At 43.4% G+C, this 20,798-nt stretch overlaps 1 protein-coding gene across 1 annotated transcript in view; it reads right to left on the reverse strand.

Moving 5' to 3' along the window:
• The window catches only part of RAPGEF5 (Rap guanine nucleotide exchange factor 5), a 246,904-nt gene extending 228,957 nt beyond the window's left edge, over positions 1–17,947 (reverse strand). The window contains exon 1 of the mRNA XM_030933057.1: positions 17,616–17,947. Within this exon, the coding sequence (XP_030788917.1) occupies positions 17,616–17,837 (222 nt within the window). The 5' untranslated portion in view covers positions 17,838–17,947. The remainder of the gene's footprint in view (positions 1–17,615) is intronic.
• Between the last annotated feature and the right edge of the window lie 2,851 nt (positions 17,948–20,798).

Genomic DNA, 20,798 nt, shown 5'->3' on the forward strand with positions numbered 1-20,798 from the left:
ACTGCAGACACTCCACCCCAGAGGAAGAATCAGGGGAAAAAGGATGCAACTGTTCAATAAACCTTCACTCCTGCTCTAAAACTTGCTTCAGTCTCTCACTCTGCCTATGCCTCTCAGTTGAATTCTTTCTTCTGAGGAGGCAAAAATTGAGGTTGCTGAAGACCTGTACAGATTCACAGCCGGTAACACTGCCACACAGAAGATAGCTCCCCTGGAGAGCACTCGGATGCAAAATGTTTCCGTAAGAAACAAATAAACTGTTGTGTTAAAACTACAAAGATTTTGATGGGGTTTTGTTATTGCAGCAAAACCTAGACTATCCTGATGGACACATCAGAGAGTAAATGCATGATACAGATTTTAGAAGGAAGAAAAGATACCAGGAAACGCAAAAGAGAGTGACTGCATCAGATGGCAGTCTGGGATGTGAGGAACAGGTGCTGCCTGCAGTACACGCAACAATTAAAATCATTAATCCACTTTCCTTTGTCTTGTGTTTAGCCTTATATTCCCAGAGCTATTACAATTGTTTAAGTAGAAGCTTCTACATTTATTACAGTCATTACAAAATGAAACAGGTTTTGACTTTCACAATTTCACTTCTCACCTGAGCAATACCTTCTCGTATGTATCCTTTGACCAAGGCAGAGGTCGCTATTTAAAGCAGGTAGTTTTGAAAATGTTATGCTAATCAGCAATCAACACTTTTGTAATTCTCTACCCCCTAAAGCAGACCAGGTGGATGGTTACTCAAGCCTTTGCAACAGTTCCCCTTCTCTTCTTACGGGAAGTGGGGAATGTGAGAACTTAAATATTCTAAAAAAACTCATAGACTGGGTGGGGCGATGGCTTCTCTGATGGTTTTAACATGCAGAGGTGTGCTTCAATCATCCAAACTCCTGAAAAGGGCATCAAGCACCCTGTCCTATTCTAAATGGAGCCCTCAGCTGGGGCCAGGCAAACTGATGGTTTGGTGCCAGGATGAAGAAACAGGAGTGCTGTGCTGGGAAACAATGACAACAAACAAGCAGCTGAGCTGATTCAGAGAAGAGAGGTTGGGAAAACAGCCCACCAGAGAAGCCAGCAGGAAAAAAGCTCAGGAGAGGAGAACAAGACAACAGGAACCACAAAGACAAAGGAAACCTAACCCAAAGTGAAGATGGATAGCTCATCCAAGAGGAAGGAAGGAGACGAATCTTCACAAACCAGGAAGAAGGCTGATCAGAGACTTCTGAAGGCCAAACCAGAGAAGGAGATGGTAAGCACAGAAAGTGGACCTGAGTCTCTGAACAGGAAAAACTCCTTTCCCAGCCAGAGGGATAGGGAGAACATTCACTCTAATCTGGAGGTGAAAACAAAGTGGATTGGCGGGAACCATCCTTGGCCCAGGGTCTGAGGCTGGAAAAGGGATTCCTGCGTGTCTGGGCTCCCCAGCCCCCACAGCCCCTCCTCCACAATGAGCTCCTCCTTGTTCCCTGACCAGGGCTTGGATTCTCTTACTAGGGTCATTTGTACTAGAACCCCTCTCCTCTTCCCTCTAAGAGGTTCCCACTAAGAGGTGATGCACAGGCATGGCCACTTCCTGGAAGCCTTCAACTAGGAAGGCTCTATCTCCTTCCTGGCAGATTTGGGCTCCTGTCCTCTGGGCTTCCATTTGCTTGTCTTCTCTAGGTACCTAGCAACAAAGCTTTATTGGAGAAATGACCAGAAAGAAGAGAAAATGGAGCAAAAGCAAAGAATTCATACACTTGAACTCGTGCCACACTGAGTAACACGAGGTGACTTATCATGATTGCCTCAGATGCATGAGGTCATCCCTTGATTCCCTCACATATCCATGTTTTCTGACATATAAATATAAGAAAACTCAGTGTATTACTCCGTTTTCACACTGCTGATAAAGACATACCCAGGACTGGGCAATTTACAAAATAAATTGGTTTAATGGACTTGTTCCATGTGGCTGGGAAGGCCTCACAATCATGGCAGAAGGTGAAAGGCACATCTCACATGGCAGCAGACAAGAGAAAAGAGCTTGTGCAGGGAAACTCCCCTTTTTAAAACCATCAGATCTCATGAGACTTATTCACTATCACGAACACAGCACAGGAAAGACCTGCCCCTATGATTCAATTACCTCCCACCGGGTTCCTCCCACAACACATGGGAATTCAAGATGAGATTTGGGTGGGGACACAGCCAAACCATATTAATTCCACCCCGTCCCTCCCAAACCTCATGTCCTCACATTTCAAAACAAATCCTTCCTTTCCAATGTTTCCCCAAAATCTTAGCTCATTTCAGTATTAACTCAAAAGTCCACAGTCCAAAATCTCATCTGAGACAAGGCAAGTCCCTTCCGCCTATGAGCCTGTAAAATCAAAAGCAAGTGAGTTACTTCCTAAATACAATAGGGGTGCAGGCATTGAGTAAATACAGCCATTCTAAATGGGAGAAATTGGCCAAAACAAAGGGGCTACAGGCCCCGTGTAAGTCCAAAATCCAGCAGGGCTGTCAAATCTTAAAGCTCCAAAATGATCTCTTTTGACTCCATGTCTCAGATCCAGTTCATGCTAATGCAAGACAGGGCTCCCACAACCTTGGGCAGCTCCACCCCTGTGGCTTTGCAGGGTATATTCTCCTCCTGGCTGCTTTCACAGGCTGTGTTGAATGTCTATGGCTTTTCCAGGGGGACAGTGTAAGCTGTCAGTGGATCTACCATTCTGGGGTCTGGAGGATAGTGGCCTTCTCACAGCTCCACTAGGTGGTGCCCCAGTAGAGACTCTGTTTGGGTGGTCCCACCCCACATTTCCCTTCCACACTGCCCTAGCAGAGGTTCTCCATGAAGGCCCTGCTCCTGCACCAAAACTCTGCCTGGGCATCCAGACATTTCCATACATCTTCTGAAATCTAGACAGAGGTTCCCAAACCCCAATTCTTGACTTCTCTGCACTCACAGACTCAACACAACGTGGAAGCTGCCAAGGCTTGGAGCTTCCACCCTCTGAAGCCAAAGCCTGAGCTCTATGTTGGCCCCTTTCAGCCATGGCTGGAGCAGCTGGGACACAGGGCACCAAGTTCCCTAGGCTGCAAACAGCACATGGACCCTGGGCCCGGCCCATGAAACCATGTTTTCCTCCTAGGCCTCTGGGCCTGTGATGGGAGGGACTGCAGCAAAGGTCTCTGACACCCTGGACCTTTTTCTGTTTAACAACAGAAAAATCCTGGAGACATTTTTCCCATTGTCTTGGGGATTAACATTAGGCTCCTCATTACCTGTGCAAATTTCTGCACGTAGCTTGAATTTCTCCTTAGAAAATGGGATTTTCGTTTCTATCACATTGTCAGGCTGCAAATTTTCCAAACTTTTATGCTCCCCTTCACTTATAAAACTGAATGCCTTCAATACCACCCAAGTCACCTCTTGAATGCTTTGCTGCTTAGAAATTTCTTCTGCCAGATACTCTAAATCATCTCTCTCAAGTTCAAAGTCCCACAAATCTCTAGGACAGGGGTAAAATGCCACCAGTGTCTTTGCTAAAACATAACAAGAGTCACCTTTGCTCCAGTTCCCAACACATTCCTCATCTCCATCTGAGACCACGTCAGCCTGGACTTTATCATCCATATCACAAGCATCTTGGACAAAGCCATTCAACAAGTCTCTAGGAAGTTCCAAACTTTCCCACATGTTCCTGTCTTCTTCTGAGCCCTGCAAACTGTTCCAACCTCTGCCTGTTACCCAGTTCCAAAGTCACTTCCACATTTTCAGGTATCTTTTCAGTAGTGCCCCACTCTCCTGGTGTCAATTTACTGTATTAGTCTGTTTTCATGCTGCTGATAAAGACATACCCTGGACTGGGCAATTTACAAAAGAAAGAAGTTTAATGGGCTTACAGTCCACGTGGCTGGAGAAGCCTCACAATTATGGAGGAAGGTGAAATGCACGTCTCACAAGTGGTAGACAAGGGAAAAGAACTTCTGCAGGGAAACTCCCCTTTTTAAAACCATCAGATCTCATGAGACTTATTCACTATCACAAGAACAGCACAGGAAAGATCTGCCCCCATGATTCGGTTACCTCCCGCCAGGTTCCTCCTACAACATGTGGTAATTCAAGACAAGATCTGGGTAGGGACACAGCCAAACTACATTACCCAGAAAGAGAGGGAAAAAATTCCAGGGTTGATTTTTCCTCATAGAGAACTCTTCTTCTACCTAAAGAATTGTAACAACAAAAAATTTGAGATTGGGGGCTTGTTTTGTCTTTACATATTTCACTTATTAAGACAAGGTATTCAGATGTTGGTACCCAAACTTTACCACCCCAATATTATTTATAAAAGCTCTGAAATAGTTTCAACCTAGCATGACGTTTCAATATGAAAGAACTAATAAACACACAGAATTGGTATGAATACGTATGGTAGTCCTGTTTCATGGTGAGGTTACTGTGGAAGATGATCTGGTTGACCCCCCAAGCCACGAAAAATGTGTTTTATCTCACCAACACGCCCATTGCTGTAACCTATGGGCAAAGGAACCAAAGGTGTAATTATTCTATTAAACTATTTGTTACTCCATGAATGTAGTTTTGGCAGGCATTTCAGAACATGTTCAATATACGGTGACAAAATTTAGCAAGATCAAAGTCCCACATAAAGGTTTTATAATTCCTGTGTATAAGCTGACAATGCTGAGGGTGTCTGGGGGAAAAAGGCAAGGGCAGTAAAAACATTGCTAGGCAATTGCAGAGAAGGAATGCCAATTCCTCATGTAACAGCTTCTTCAATTCCAAACCCTAGCCACCCAGGTTTATGCACAGAAATGGCACTTGATTCACGTTCAAGTAGTCCTAGCTTCTAACCAGAGGTCCAGGGACTCCTCAGGACCCTCTATGGCAACGCCCAGCAGCACTTTCAAGGCCAGGCCTTCCCTTGCCTCTCCCTCTATCCTCCACCCAAAGAGCAATTGGGCCTCTGCCTTGCCATCATCCTTGGCAATGTCCATTCTGTTCATGAGTTTCTTCTCACCATGGCTACACCTCCCACTGTCACATTTTCTAGCATGGCTCTCACCTGGGCTCCTCCATTCATCAAGGGTCGTCTAGAAAAGAGCCTATCAAAGATGTGTGGGCAAGGTTCAGAGGCCCGAGGAGATGCTACAGCACAAAGGGACTAATCATGACAAGCCTTGAACAGTCCAAGGCCTGGCGGCCAAGGGGAGACACAGCTGTACTGGAGGCTGGACAGAGCTGACACAATTGAGGAAGGACTGCCCAGAGGCAGCTGCCATTATAGGTGGTCACAGACACTGCAAGCACCACAGAAAAAAAGCAAGCAAGCAAGAAGAATAGATACTCATGGCCTCTTGCTCCTCCTGGCCTCCCACTGACTGAACCCAAACCTAAGCCAGAGGGCAACAGAGTCCTGACGATGAATGTCCTTAAAGGCAGCCTCCACCGTGCAGACTAGAACAGGGAAGGGCAAAGAGGACTCAAGATGGACAAACAGAATAACCAGCATAGCTGCCGTGGGCGATGATGCTCCAAATCCTCCTCCCTTTTTTCTTTTTTTAAACAGCTAGTTATTCTGTAGAAACCACCAAGGGGGAGTTTCAAAATTATTCATTCAATAAAGTTTTTGTAGTCAGAGTCCTCTATTTGGGTCTGGACTTCAACATGGAGGTGGTAAACAGCCAGGCAGACTCCTGACCTAGGCAATGTTCTGAAGAAGGTCACCAAACTTTTGAGGCCTTCTAGTCCAGTGCTACAAAGTACGGTCTGTGGATGCAGCAACAGCATACCCTGAAACTTGATAAAAATGCAGATAATTGGGCCCTGTCAATGAGCTGTTGAATCAAAGTCTCTAAGGCCGAGGCCCTGGAATACGTGTTTTAACAAGCCCTCCAGGGATTCTGATGCAGGCTCCAGTTTGAGAAGCTCTGCTTTAGCCCCACCCTTCACCGCGACCTGAGGCTAACCTCTCAGAGATCCTGGACTGAGAAGCCCAGACTAAGGGGTTCCTGACTCTTAACTTCCTCACGATGACCTTCAGCAGGATCCAATTGTGGAGCCTCAGTTTTCTTACTTAATTTCTACCAATATAACCAGGAAGATCTCTTTCAGCTCTTCAGAGAGACTGACCCTGGAATGCCTCAGATCTGTAATTCCAGACACTGATGATGATGAGAGCAATGACAACAGCAGCAGCTCATGCTTACTGAGCATCCTCTACATAACCAGGTGGGCACTGCCTGTGCTTCACAGACGGTGAGGCTGCAGCATACAGAAAAGTTCGGAACCTGCTTTTCAGTCTATAAAAGAAAAAAAAGACTTTATTCCAGTTATGAAAAGAGTAAAATAAGAATCCACGTGAAAGTGCTTTGTGAAGGTAAAGCATTATATAAATCACGACAGAGTGAACACGCAACTACAGATGGGCTTTTCTAAGCTCTAGCTCCATTTGAGATATTCAAGGTAGATTAGAATATGTCTAGGCAGCTTTTTTTGTTTTTTGTTTGTTTGTTTGTTTGTTTGTTTTAAGAGAGAACTATGTGCCAAGAGCAGTGGGAAATTTGAATGCTTAAACATTATCCAAAAGAAGAGAAATCCACCTGGTAAGATCTCTGACAGACACATAGTGTTGCTGCCACTAAGTACTCTTCTGACACCTCTCCCAGAATTCTGTTTATGGCCAAACAAACCATTTAATCTTCTAGAAACAGATTTATAGATGTGTTCTTTTTACTTTTTTGATATGACAGATTCTTGATTTAATTAGATCTCTTTCCCATTTTCAAATGCTCCCTCTGCTAATGCATTAACTTCTCCCTCTCCAACTAAAGAGATGTGGTTAATATTAAAGACCCATCTTTCCATTTGTCTAAGATTCACCCCAAAGTGTCCTACTGGTTGAGTTGTCATCTCAACACAGAACACTGCTTGGACCTTGGCCAGACAAAGAACAAGAAATAAAACCTGGTTCCCTGTCCCACCATTGGTTCCCACGATAGAATACTGGTACTCCATTTTAGAGACAACAGACTCACAGAGGTTATCTGATTTACTCCAGGTCACACAGCCCTTAAGTGGTAAACTCATTTTAAAAAATGTTCTGTTACACCACAGCCAAATTGCATTTTAATAAATTGAAACAGTCATGATACTTCCCCTAATCTCCAAAAGTTATTATTATATCTTCTTCTCAACTTAAAAAAAATTTTTTTTGCAAAGATTTCATACCTATGTACAAATTCATAGCACAATATAATGAGTCAACCATTTGCAGTGTTTGTTCATTACAGCCAACATTTAGAGTGTCAGAGCAAGAGAAGTGATAAGCTGTTCACTTCCCTCAACAGTAACAAGAGAGTAAAATAAATTTACCGTCAGCACCAAAGTCCTAAGTGTTAGGCAATCACAAGTATTTGCATGTACACCTCATAACAGCTGCAGGTAAATGATTTGACAAGGTCAAATTCAACTGAACAACAAAACCACCAATGGACCAAGTTTAAGTTGCTAGACCAGTTGGAAAAAAATACAGGAAGACAACCAACTAGAATGCGAAAACCCTGGTTTTCAGAATTGTAGCTTTAGTAAAGATTTGTTTTGTCTTGTTAGAAATCTTGAATGATATTTTCTCTACAGATAACACAAACAGTACAAAATGAAAAGGATTTGATAAGCAAGAAGTCAATGTCCCACAAACACAGCAGATGAATACAAAACAGATTAACTGAGTCAGAGAAGGTAAGATCTGCCAACTCACTATACAAATTACAGTGACTAAAAGGCATGTCTAAATCTAATGTCATTTAGTTATATTCATGGTTCTCAGTTTTAGGAAAGGTATATGGAAAGTTTAACTTTTAAATTTTGCTTTCCTAAGAAAACAGATAATTATTTATATACACACACAGACACACACATAAACACACACATATATATACTTTAACACCCCCCCACTTAGAATTTTGGTTTCTTCCACCTTCAACATTACTCTAAGGCTATTAATGCTTTTTGTAGGAAAAAAATTAAATTTATTCTCTTCTGACATTTAAATTATTACCTAAGCAATATGTGTTCATATAGATTGTTAATATAATCTTAATTTACATTTTTCACACTTCATAAATATATTGGGATTGTTTGTATACACCATGTTAAAGCTGTGATTTACTATGATATTTCTATAAACTATGTAGCTATATTTTTAAAATAAAAACATGGTTTACCATAGTTCCTTTATTCAAGGACATCAATAATTTTAAGATATGCCATCAATTTAATAATAGCTTTATAGGGAACAAAACAGTAAGTACTTCTTCAAATGATCACAGCAACCGTTAAGATACATCTCAATTTTGAAAGTGTCAAAATGAAAAAAAGAGACTCTAATCAAGAACATACATTAATTATCTTATTTAGAGAGAGGATGCAGAAGTGTTAGACTGTATACTATGGAGTCAGGTTTCTTGGGTTCAAATTTGGCTCCTTCTCTTATTCGGTGATCTTAGGCAACTCAACCTATGCCTCATTTTTCTCTTTGGGAAAAGACCACGAGACCATCTGCGACATAAGATGGTTGTTACCAGGACTAAATGAGTTACTGTTCTTAAAGTACTTCAAACAACCTGATATGATAAATGTTATACTAGGAGTTGTTGAATATTAATAGTTATCATCATTTTCAGCACCACCACCTACCAGGGCTTACTGAAGCATTTGCTATATTTGGAGGTGAATGACTTCCAATTCAGCACCAGTAAAATATTTCGATTCAAAAAAAAATAATTTATTAGCAACTTGAATGAGTACTTATATCATATTTTTAGAGGAAACGGAGAGAAAAGGTAAAATAATTGTAAAACCATGATGCTGCTTTCTGGAAGGCAAGTTAGTGAAGCACTTTCTAACCAGGGGTCTTGTGGCACAGGCTTCAGAACATCCACAAGCCCTCTGAAATGAGATGCAAAATTACATCTACATGTGCATTTCTTTTGCAGTGCTATCTTTTGATTCTTAAAAAGACAGACCTGGAATCCCCCCCAAAACAAAAACAATTAAGAGAAATTCCATGCAGGTAATCACAGTGCATTAAAAGGTAAACATACCAAAATTTAATTTCATTAAAAGATACTGTGCATTCTCAATTATTTTATTCTATTGTAAATAGGTTCAGTTACTTTGACAGGTATGTGCACTTCCAACTTCCTAATCTGAAGTTTTTTAAATATCAAGCATGTTACCATCAGAAATATAAATCCTGGGTTACAAGGAACTCATTCTACCTCTTCCAGTTTTCCACACAGGCCAGAAAAGGAACTTGCGTTCTTTATAAATCTCCAAGTAGATGTGTACTATGGAGAAAACAATGACTTCTAGGATGAGTCATCCCAAACCTTCATGTTTCTTGTGCAATGGCTGGTATTGCTGGGAGATGACTGACAGCTACTCTGCTCAACCCATGGCCAAAGCTTGTGAGTAAAGACTGATTCCTTCTCATGAAGATAGAGAGTACACTGGTGGTTACCAGAGGCCAGGAAGGGTAGTGGAGAGGAGGGGATGAAGAGAGTTTGATTAACAGGTACAAACACACACTTAGATATAAGTAATGGATTGGGTGCGGTGGCTCACGCCTGTAATTCCAACACTTTTGGAGGGTGAGTCATGCGGATCACATGAGGCCAGGAGTTCGAGACCAGCCTGGCCAACGTGGCAAAACCCCATCTCTACTAAAAATACAAAAATTAGCCAGGTGTGGTGGCACACACCTGTAATCCCAGCTACTTGGGAGGGAGGCTGAGGCACAAGAATCGCTTGAATCCACGAGGTGGATGCTGCATGAGCCAAGATGGTGCCGCTGTACTCCAGGTTGTGTGAAAGAGCAAGACTCTGCCTCAAAAAAAAAAAAAAAAAAAAAAAAAAGGTAATAAGACCCCGTGTTCCACAGATCAGTAGGGGCCAAGAGCAGTAGCTCACACCTGTAATTCCAGCACTTTGGGAGGCTGAGGCAGGCGGACCACTTGAGGTCAGGAGTTCAACACCAGCCTGGCCAACGTGGTGAAACCCCATCTCTACTAAAAATACAAAAATTAGCCAGGCACGGTAATGGATGCCTGTAATCCCAGCTACTGAGGAGGCTGAGGCAGGAGAATCGCTTGAACCCAAGAGGTAGAGGTTGCAGTGAGCTGAGATCCCACCAATACATGTCAACCAGGGCAAGAGAGTAAGACTCCAACCAAAAAAAAAAATAGGGTGACTATAATTTAACATTAATTTATTGTGCATTCCATTTCAAAGTAGCTTCAAGAGAATAATTTGAATGTTTCTAAAGAAAAGATAAATGTTTAAGGTGATGAATATCCCAATTACCCTTGATTATATTTATGTATCAAATTATCACATGTACCCTGAAAATATGTATCAATAAAAACAAATAAATGACTGATCCTGGAAGCCATTACTGAAGACAGTGGAAAGAGAATGAGCTGTACTTTGCACTAAGACTTGAAATGTTTCCTGCATCTATTGTTTCAATACACCCTATGTTGTTATCCTTTCGAAGTTTTAGATAATATGATATTGCAGACAGGCGATAGTCTTTGCAATCAGGTAGTCCTGGGCTCCATTCTTTCTCTGCTGTTTCCTAGATGGTTAGCCATGGGAAGGCTTTTAACCTCTCTGGATTGTAATTTCCTCATACCTCTTCCTTCAGGGGACTATGGAGGTTTCAACCTGAAGAAGACCTGCCACAGTGGCATCTACGGATTTTCCATTAACAAATGATTTATCATAATAATGATTTGCCACAAAAAATTAAGTCCTTGATTTTAACTATTTTACCTTTATATAAAATCTTATGATTTCTCAAAAAGTACTTCCAGATCATATATCATTACTGGAATTATCTATGCTCCTAACAAAGATTGTTATGCAGTATTGAGGCAAAAAAATCACAAGTACTCAAAGTCACTACCAGTGACTTATTTCCTACCTTTCCATCTATTGTTAGCTATACAAGTTGCCAATTACTGCCACATCAATTTAAGAGAAAGTGCAAGTATGAAATGAAGCCTATTTGTTATGGTACCAGTATTTAGACACCACCTAAAACACTTACTATATGTTAGGATATCATGTGCTTTTAAAAAATAGAATCCGACATTGCATACGAAAGCAAAAATGTTTGTGTCTAGATTTCTATAAATGTCCATGAAAGTCCATTTGCCTAGAGTAAGCATCCTGCCAGGGAGACAACTATTTAAGTTCCAATGTACCCAACACTTTATATTATCTCTATTCTTGGAAAAACCTGATTCGCTGTGTATGTCATTACAGAGGAAGAAACTAAGGCTCAGAGAGCTCAGAGAATAACTCATGCAAGGATATCAAGTGATAGCACTGGGATTCAAACCCACTCTGAAGCTACAGCCTGTGTCTTTTCCTGGGATCTAATTATGTCACCAAAGTGTGGGGGTTGGGAGGGAAACGAAGAAATAAGTATACAAAATATTAACTTGCCATTCAGTTCCTTTGCTAGAATTCACAAGAAATTAAATGAATCTACAGTTTCTTTTCCTTCTTCCCAAATAAATATTTTTGAAGTTGGCATCCACAGAGCTTTATTTTATCTGTAGCCATAGCTAACATAGTTTTACACCAAGATCAGGATAGTAGTTTGTCAGCAAGCAGAGACAGCGAAGTCAGTATGTCTCAAATAAGTTCAGCATGTGTCCCTCATATCTGATCTGACTCACCCTTCCTGGCACATGCATGGCTCTCTTAAAGGCCTTTATCTTCTGGCTGCCATAAGCAGATGAGAACAAAGTAAGTTGGGTGAATTCACAAGGTTTTTGGATTGACCTTGATCAAGTGAGCATGGCTGATTTTGCTTACGACACATGGATGCTGTTTTGTTTTTTACTTTTTTTTTCTTTTTTTGTAGATACACGGTCTTGCTTTGTTCCCCAGGCTGGCCTTGAGCTACTTTTAATTTAAGTAAATATTAGTTACCTTTCACCTATAACCACAATGCTTCTCCCCACTTCCCCTAAACCCAATATGTCAATAATAAACTTCTGTGTACTCAAATAAAAGTTAAAAGTCTGACATTATTAATGGCATTTATTAACCTCTCTCAGAGTGGTAAGGATAATATCAGCAGGCACTATAAGGCTATCACAGTTTACAGTAAATAGACCCTTTGCCCTCTCAATGCATTTGAGGAAAACTAAAGTTAATTCGGAGCGTGGACTTGGCTCTATGGAAACAGAATACCTAGATGCAAACCTCCCTTCTGGCACACACTCTGTAATCTTGGGCAAATTACATTTGTGTCTCAGTTTCTTCATCTGTAGAATGCAAATAGCAGCATCTAACTCATAGGCTTGTAGTGTGAGTTGAAGTTTATATCAAAATATGCATGGTATATAATTAAGTGCTATGATGTTAGCCATTGATTTCAACTTAAATACAAAGAATAAATGACATGTTTTGCCTGTAAAATAGGTGGCTAAAATGGCAATTGGGCATACTGCATACTGGTATATAACTTGGATCGGTTTGTATTTCTCAATCAATAAAGTCAAGTTTCTAGCAGAGGAGGGTATTGAGTCAGAGCTAAAGCACTCCAGCTTGGACAAAGGGAAAGGGATACTTTGTTCCTTTTTGAGAGGAAATCATCTGGGCAAAAAGATTATAAAAGAAAAAGAGAGAACCTCATTCAGAGGGCTACCAGCTGTTCTTCCCAGTTTCTCAATTTTGAAGAGCACAGGCCATAAGAACCCTGGCTAGTGAAGGGTGGTTAAAGAGAACTAGACCTTTCTGATGACCAATCCAAAAGCTGGGAATCACTGAAGGTCTTTGGTGAGCAATTTGGCACAATTGGTGAATCGTTCTGGCTGTTGTAAATGAAACAGATATCAAGACGTTGAAGACAGTGGCAGAAGCTGCAGAAAACATGACAGCAGCCAAAGCCCAAAATAAGTCAGTCCCAGCATTTTGACAGCATATATAGAAAAAGAGAATAGCTGTTATCGGTTCTTTTATTAGGGGGAAAATATCAGTCTTAGCAACAACCTGATGAGAATGATTTAAAAAGAAACAAAAAAGTAAGGTAGTAGGCTTAAGACTATGGGAAAAATAATGCAACCACTAAGAGAGGCAAAAGATGGGGAAATGAATGATTGTCAGTTAAAAAAAAAAAAATCAATGCTCCTTGAGAAAATGGCTGATTTCAGGGTTTCAGGTCTGCAGCAGCAGAGTATGGACAAGATACACCTAGAATATCCTGTGCCAGAAAAGTAAGAAAGGTATTCGAGTTTACTGGGGCCATTTACAAAGTATATAGGAGACAAGGACAAACCAAGCACCAAAAAGGTTATTGACTGAAGTGACAGAAACAAATACATTAAGATTCATAAGTTCTTAATGACACTTAAAAAAGGAAAACTCACTGGTTCTCACTGGAAGTTGTTAAAGCACCAAATCATTACTCTGATAGTTGATAAAAGGAAAAAATTAAGACTTTTCCCTGTCTATCCTGCACATTGTGAATTTCAGGAGACCTAAATAATTTATGAGGGAAAGTTCTTTATAGACAGAATTCCAATTAATAAATGCAAGAAGAATGATGGATTCAGATCATCACCATTTTGCAACCCCTAATGAAAAGGATCTAGACTACAACCATCTGTGATACTAAAATCATTAAGTAGAAGGCAGACAGCTAAGTGACACTACCTAAACTCACTAATCAATCTTTCTGTCTCAAAAAGAGAGATATCCAGACATTATGAGTCTCATGATGTGATGCAACAGATTTTACACAGCACCATCAATGAAGGTTACTTGTCTTTGAACCTGAATCTAGTCAAACCTCTATATCTAACTGCCAGATCACAGGAAACAGAGAACAGAGGAACAAGCTAAACACCACCACAAGGAATCAGTCCAGACAGTAGGATGTTCTACTGCACAAATGAACCACTCTCTTCTGCAAATTAATGGCATGAAAAAAGGGAGGGGAAGCTGTTATAAAATAAAATAGATTTAAAATCCTAACAACTAAATACAATATGTGGACCTTGTTTAGCTCCTATTTCCAACAATCATAAGTAAAAAGACATCTTTGAGAACATTTGAATATGGAAATTCTATGTTTAAATTATTAATATTTTAGGTGTGAAAAAGGCAAAGTGTTGCTGTTGTTTTTAATGTCCTTATCAGGGCCGTAAACTGAAAAATTTGTGAGTAAGACCACATGATGTATAGAATTTTGTTTTAAAATACACTAGCCCCTATAAAAGTGTATGAAGGAGGAAAATAAATGAAACAAGACTGGCAAAACGCTAATAACTGTTGAAGTATAGGTGTTCATTATACCATTCTCTCATAATCTCTGTTATACAATTTAAAAAATTAAAGGTTTTGTCAGGAACTCAGGTTGTGCATTACCTTGCTACTGATTTTTAGGAGGTGGCTAGGGCCCTCCCACAACGTACAACTTAGTCTTTCCCTCATTTGTCCCAAAGAAGTGCAAAGAGTCTTAACCAGTATGCATGCTGAATTCAACACAACTAGAAGTGACTGAACTGAGGAACCAAGGAACTCAGGTATATTAACCAAATGACAGTTTGATTTTTCCTAGTAAGAGATAGCCTACAACATAGTGAGACCCCCAGTCTCTAAAGGAAATAGGAAAAAAAAATTAGCCAGGCATGGTGGTGGGTGCCTGTATCCAAGCTACTCAGGAGGCTGAGGTGGGAAGGCCGCTTCAGCCCAGAAGGTCAAGGGTACAGTGAGCTGTGATCACACCACTGCACTCCAGCCTAGGTGACAGAGCAAAATCCAGTCTCAAAAAAAAAAAAAAAAAAAAAAAAAAAAACCCTACAATGCACCTGGGTTATTGAGCAACACAACCCACAAAGAGCTTTGCTAATGTCAGTTGATGTCAGATTGTCCAGGTTGTGGGAGCCCAGGGGCAGCATGGACAAGGACCACACATATTCCTAAATCAGATCTTGGTCAATGTAGGAGCTGAAAATTCAACCAACTTATGTAATGCACAAAGCTGAGTCTTTATTAGTGGTAATGAATTTCTGTTAACTTGTCCCTGAAGTCACACAGCTCCAGTCTGGCGGTATGGCCCATGAGACACAAAGCTGAAAGTCTACAAAAAGATCCAAGCCACGATTTGTTTGCATTAGCATCACTGCCCAATCCAAGGTGGTTAACCAGACAATCCCAGATGCTAACAAGTCACCAACTAACCAGTCTGGTACATATTCTACTTGTATCTCTCTGTCTTTCAAACCCCTTGTGTTTTGGACTGTTATGTTTATGCCCCCTACAAAATTCTTATGTTGAAGCCCTAACCCCTAATGCAACATTATTTGGAGATGAGGCCTTCGAGAATTATTTAGGGTTAGACTAAGTCATGATGGTGGGGCCCTCACGATGGGATTAGCGGCCTTATGAGAAAAGGTAGGCCTCTTTTCCTCTGCATATACCAAGGGAAGGCCATGCGAGGATATACGAGAAAGTGGTCATCTGCAGGCCAGGAAGAGAGCCCTCACCAAAAACCAAATCAGCCTACACATTGATCTCAGGCTTCCCAGCGTCCCGAACTATGAGAAAATAAATTTGTGTTGTTTAAGCCACAGTCTATGGTATTTTGTTATGACAGCCTGAGCTGCCTGAGATAAGTTCATATTTCACTTGTTTTTCTCCTTCTTTCAACCCCCTTCCTACTCCTCTGATAGGGAAGATTCCAAAATCACAAAGGTGGTTCCGAGGTAGAAGAAAGGGGAAATAAATAGTCAAATAAACGGTCAAAAAAGTATGAGTTTCCAACATTGGAAAAAATGACAATCAATCTTCCTTCAATAAAAACTGGTCATGCACTTTCGAAATGTGTTTGGAAAGTCCCAAAAAGAAGTAATACAGTATTAGAATCAAAGAGGGTTAATAAAGCACACTTTATTTGAGGTAACCATATTCAGAGTAATCAAAAAATAAAACTAAATAGGTATATTGACAGGTATACAACATCATCCCAGGCAGCAAGAAACATGAGTATGAACGCAAATGAATACTATAGATCTATTTATACAGAAACCCTCAGCAATTCTTGTCGCATATTGCCTGGCGGCCCTCATGTCTTCAGTATTCTGTGCCACGAAAAAGTAACCGTCAAGGATAATAGAAACACAATTTGACCTGCTTTTCCCTAGATTCCTTTAAAGTCTGTAACTCCGGTTCTTGTTTATTTCAACACCACATCCTGGGGACACATTTCCTCACTTACTTTGCAGGCAATTCTAAATGCCACATGTTAAGGTCACTTGTGGGCAATTCCTAAACTCTCTGGGTCACCGACTTTAAGAATGCCCCATCACTCCCAGAGAATCCTCAGAACATCTTCTGAGACGGACCTGGGATGGACCATTTTCCACCTGAGATGGAAAATGCCTAGGAAAAGAGAGATGCGGCCTCGAGAAGCTGAAGACCTACATCAGTTCAGACCCTTCCCTATCCAAAGGAGGGCGCATCAAAACAAGCGGTTATCCCTCTCTCTCAAGTTTACACACACCCATCTCTGAAAGAGCTAGAAGTCTCCCAGTAAGGGCTTGTTTTAAGGCAGACAAGACTGCATTTTTAAAAGTACAGCCTAACAGGAAAGAAAGCTACATTGTGGCAGCTTCTCATTAAAGACCACTTAATAATAAATTTTTTAAAGACGAGTAGAACCCACCAAAGATGCCGCCAAGCCCTGGTGAGCAGAGAAATCTGAGTAAGTCTGCTCTGTGTCCTGAGGCCCTGACAGGGCCTCCTAGGTGGCTTCTTAAAGATCCCAGGAGACAATCAGCAGATCTTCCTGCTTCTCTTAAAAATACAAAACATGCCTGACCTGCTCGGGTCATTAGATGCACTCAGAACCCAATGAGGGACACTCCTTCACCAGGGAATCATATCTGAACACACCATCAGGAAGTCAATATTGAAGGTTCTTGGGGGCGTGCACCCTCCTGCTCAAGAGGGTGTCCAGGAGTATCAAGTGGTGGAGACACCGGAAACCAGGAGCTGGAAGCTCACCCAAGAGCTTCCGACTCCTGGGTCTCCCACTCGGCGGTGGAGGCCACCAAAACCAGTCCCGATGCCCAGAGCTTGCAACGGGACCTCCAAAACAAGCACACACGTCGCAGTCGCATGCGTCCCGCAAACTGGGATGCCGCTCATGGGGCCTGAAGCTTGCGGTTGGGACAGGGCTGGCTGGCTGTTGGATCCTGGACACCTGCAGCTTCGCCTCTGAGAAGAGGCAAACAGCTCTTCTTCCACCGATGCCCGGCCCCACAGCCTGAATCCGGGGGCCCTGGGGTTAAGTCAGGTGCAGCTTGCGGGGGTGGGGGGAGGGCGGGGGAAACAGTCGCTCAAGGGGTGGCACCTCAAAACCCAGCCGTCCCGGGCCCCTCTTCAGCCGAATCCGGCAGAAGGGCGTCCCTTCCGCCACCTCCCCAACTTCCAGACGCCCCCATCAGCGGCCCCGGGGTGGGCGCGGGCTCCATGTGCGCACCGCCCGTGCCCAGTCGGCCAGGGCCGGGCCACTCACCCGGCCCCCAGCGGCGCTCCGCTTCCTCCGCAGCGTGAGCCCGCTCCGCAGCAGCGCTGGCAGGTCCCTCAGCCGCGGCCGCAGCGACTGCTCGCGCTCGGGCTCCCGGGCGCTGGGGCTGCGGCGCAGGGCGCCGTCTGCCGCCACCACTGCCGCCGCGGCGGCTAGGGCCGGGCTCTCGCACGGCGGCTGCATCTTGATGGAACCCACTGCCATCCTCATGCCCTGACGGCGCTGCGGCGCCGGGGGCTCCTCTCTATCGCGCTCGCCTCCGCGCGCCGTCCGCGCCTTCGCCAGGAAGCGAGAGGGCGCGACTGCGGCTCGGGCGCGGGGCGCGCTGCCAGCCGCTGCCCATTGGCGCGCGCCGCGGCCCCCGCGAGGCTCAGCCCTGCGCGCCTCCCCTCCCCTCCTCTCTCCTCCCCTCCCCGCCCAGGTGCGCCAGCCCCGCCCCGCCCCGCCCTTTAGCCCGAGAACTCCGCCTGGGACCTGGCCCCCTCCGATCTCCCACTCGGGACCCAGGAGGAAGAGGGTACCTTGGGTGCCGGCTCATCCACAGGTGCGGAATTCCCAGAATCTCCGCCAAGCCCGCTCTTCTGCTCTCTCCCCCTGTCCCCCTACCCCTTAGGCTGAAAAGTCCTGCTTCGCTTCACTTTTCCGAACAGCCAGGGGTTGACTTGGACCTCAACCAAGTGTGCTGAAGAGTCCGCCCTCCCGCACCTTTTGCACAGCGTGGCCCCTCATCGTAGTCTTTACTCCTACGAACTGTTTTGGCCAAGGAACTTCAAAATAGGCACGCTACAAGGCAAACACCATGAGGCAGAACTGCTTTGCGCCGACCCTTCTTGGCACACGCATCCTTAAAGGACGAAGGGAGACAACTTTTGTTGGTTATGATCGGTGTTGAGCAGAGTAGCTGCAAATCTGGTGACCTGAAGGTGAATCTCTGTTAACATGTCAGAACCTGACCTTCCCTGAAAGCCCGCTGCTGTGATGAATGTGCTTGGTGAACTGTAAAGGCCTGCCGTGGTGTGAATCATTGTTTACACCCTTCCAGGAGGCAGGAATTCTGGATCATTGAGAGTGAAACTATTCCAGCAGTGCGTTAAACTCCAGGGAGTGGGAATCTTCATATCCCAGCTCAATCTGTCTTCAACAAGGGCCAGACAGGGTTTTGACTTCTCATCAGTGGGGCGCTGGGATCCCCATCTTTGTCTAAGACTTACAAAAGTTGAATAAGCTTATTCACATTTTTAAAAAATGACAAGAAAGAATCGTAGGAGGTCAGGGCCCAGAGTTGGTTTACCATTGTGCCCTCAGCCACTCACATGGTAGGTGCTTGGCAAATATATATAAAAACATGCCATGTAACAAAAAAGGAAGAACGAACTGTGACCTCTGCCCTTAAGGAAGGTAAGATTTAACCTAGGAGTAGATAAACATCCAGAAAAACAAAGATATTGCACTTGTACTCTTGCTAATTGCCAAGTAAGTATAGGTAAGACCAGTTCAGGCCACAGGAGAGAGAAATGCTTCTGGCCTGGGATGGGCAAAGCTAAATCCACAAAAGGAAGGAAGTTTAAACTGCACCTTAAGGGTCAGCGGGGAAGATTCAACCAGGCAGAAGGGAGGGTAAGTGTCCTTCAAGTAAGGAAGAAAGACATGAGGCCGGGCGCGGTGGCTCACGCCTGTAATCCCAGCACTTTAGGAGGCCAAGGTGGGTGGATCACAAGGTCAGGAGATCGAGACCATCCTGGCTAACATGGTGAAACCATGTCTCTCCTAAAAATACAAAAATTACCTGGGCGTGGTGGCGGGCGCCTCTAGTCCCAGCTACTCAGGTGGCTGAGGCAGGAGAATGGCGTGAACCCGGGAGGCGGAGCTTGCAGTGAGCTGAGATTGCACCACTGAACTCCAGCCTGGACAACAGAGCGAGACTCAGTCTCAGAAAAAAGAAAGAAAAGGGAAGGGGAGGGGAGGGGAGGGGAGGGGAGGGGAGGGGAGGGGAGGGGAGACATGAGAAAAACACCAAGGTGGTATCACACAGAACTCACTGGGCACTGAAAATACGTCATGCTAGTGAAGGGAAAGATGACATAATGAAGAAGTAAGAGAAAATACCAGAATGGATGCTGGTAACACACTGCAGAAGGCCTTAAACCCTGTCACCTTAAGCTGTGTGTGTTAACTGGAAAGGACTTTATAATAGGGCTCCATAGTCCATTACAGTTTCCAAATACCTATCACATGCATTTATCCAAGGCTGAAATTGCACTTGTATGTTACCATGTCAGACTCTATCCGTTTTTACAGTGTTAAAATATTGCAGCTCCAGTTGGTAATTGGTCATTGTTTTGAGCCCCAGAGTGCCACTTACCCCCATACCTCTAACTTCCCTATGACTAAAGGGTGAACACCTGGACCACTAGAAGTCCTCCAGGACATTCAGATTAGTGGGTGCTTGTGCCCTATCACCCCTGATGACACCATTGAATCATACCATGAACCTACTCTACTCCAAAATAGAACACATGTTCCATCTCCTGGTCCAGGTTCCTGGTCTTCACGCCCCTTCACACAGTTGCTCAATGCAAAGCCAACATTCCATAGATTCTATGGGACAGACCAAGCATCTAAAGCTCAAGAAGGGCCTTTGGAGAACTGGTTTAGGTTAAGGTGATAAATGACAAATGCCATTTAGCCTCAGGATAAAAATAGGCAAACAACAGGGAATAGCAGGATGTGTACACGGAAGAGCTGTGTCACCGTTTAACTCAAATCAAGCAACCTTTACACTCGCTGTGCCCTGTCTGGAATGAGAGTCCTCTGCAATGCTGTCCAACAGAACTTTCTGCAATGATGTGCATTTTCTGTTATCTGTTATGCAGCTACTAGCCACATATGACTGCTGAGCACTTGAAACATGGCTAGGGTGACTGAGGAACGGAATTTTTAACTTTGTTTAATTTTAATTCATATAAATTTAGATAGCAGCATATGGCTAGTGGCTACCATATTGGATAGTGCAGTTCTAGAAATCCACATTTCTCTCAACGTCTTCAGTTTTTAAATTCAAATGTTACCATTTCAGTGAGGCCTTCCATGACCATGTGATTTTAAATTGCAGTCTTTTCTATCCATTCCTGTCTTCATTCCCTTCCCAACGCCCCACAGAGCTTACCACCA

This window comes from Rhinopithecus roxellana, chromosome 6 (genome assembly GCF_007565055.1).
Source record: "Rhinopithecus roxellana isolate Shanxi Qingling chromosome 6, ASM756505v1, whole genome shotgun sequence".
NCBI classification, from domain to species: Eukaryota; Metazoa; Chordata; class Mammalia; order Primates; family Cercopithecidae; genus Rhinopithecus; species Rhinopithecus roxellana.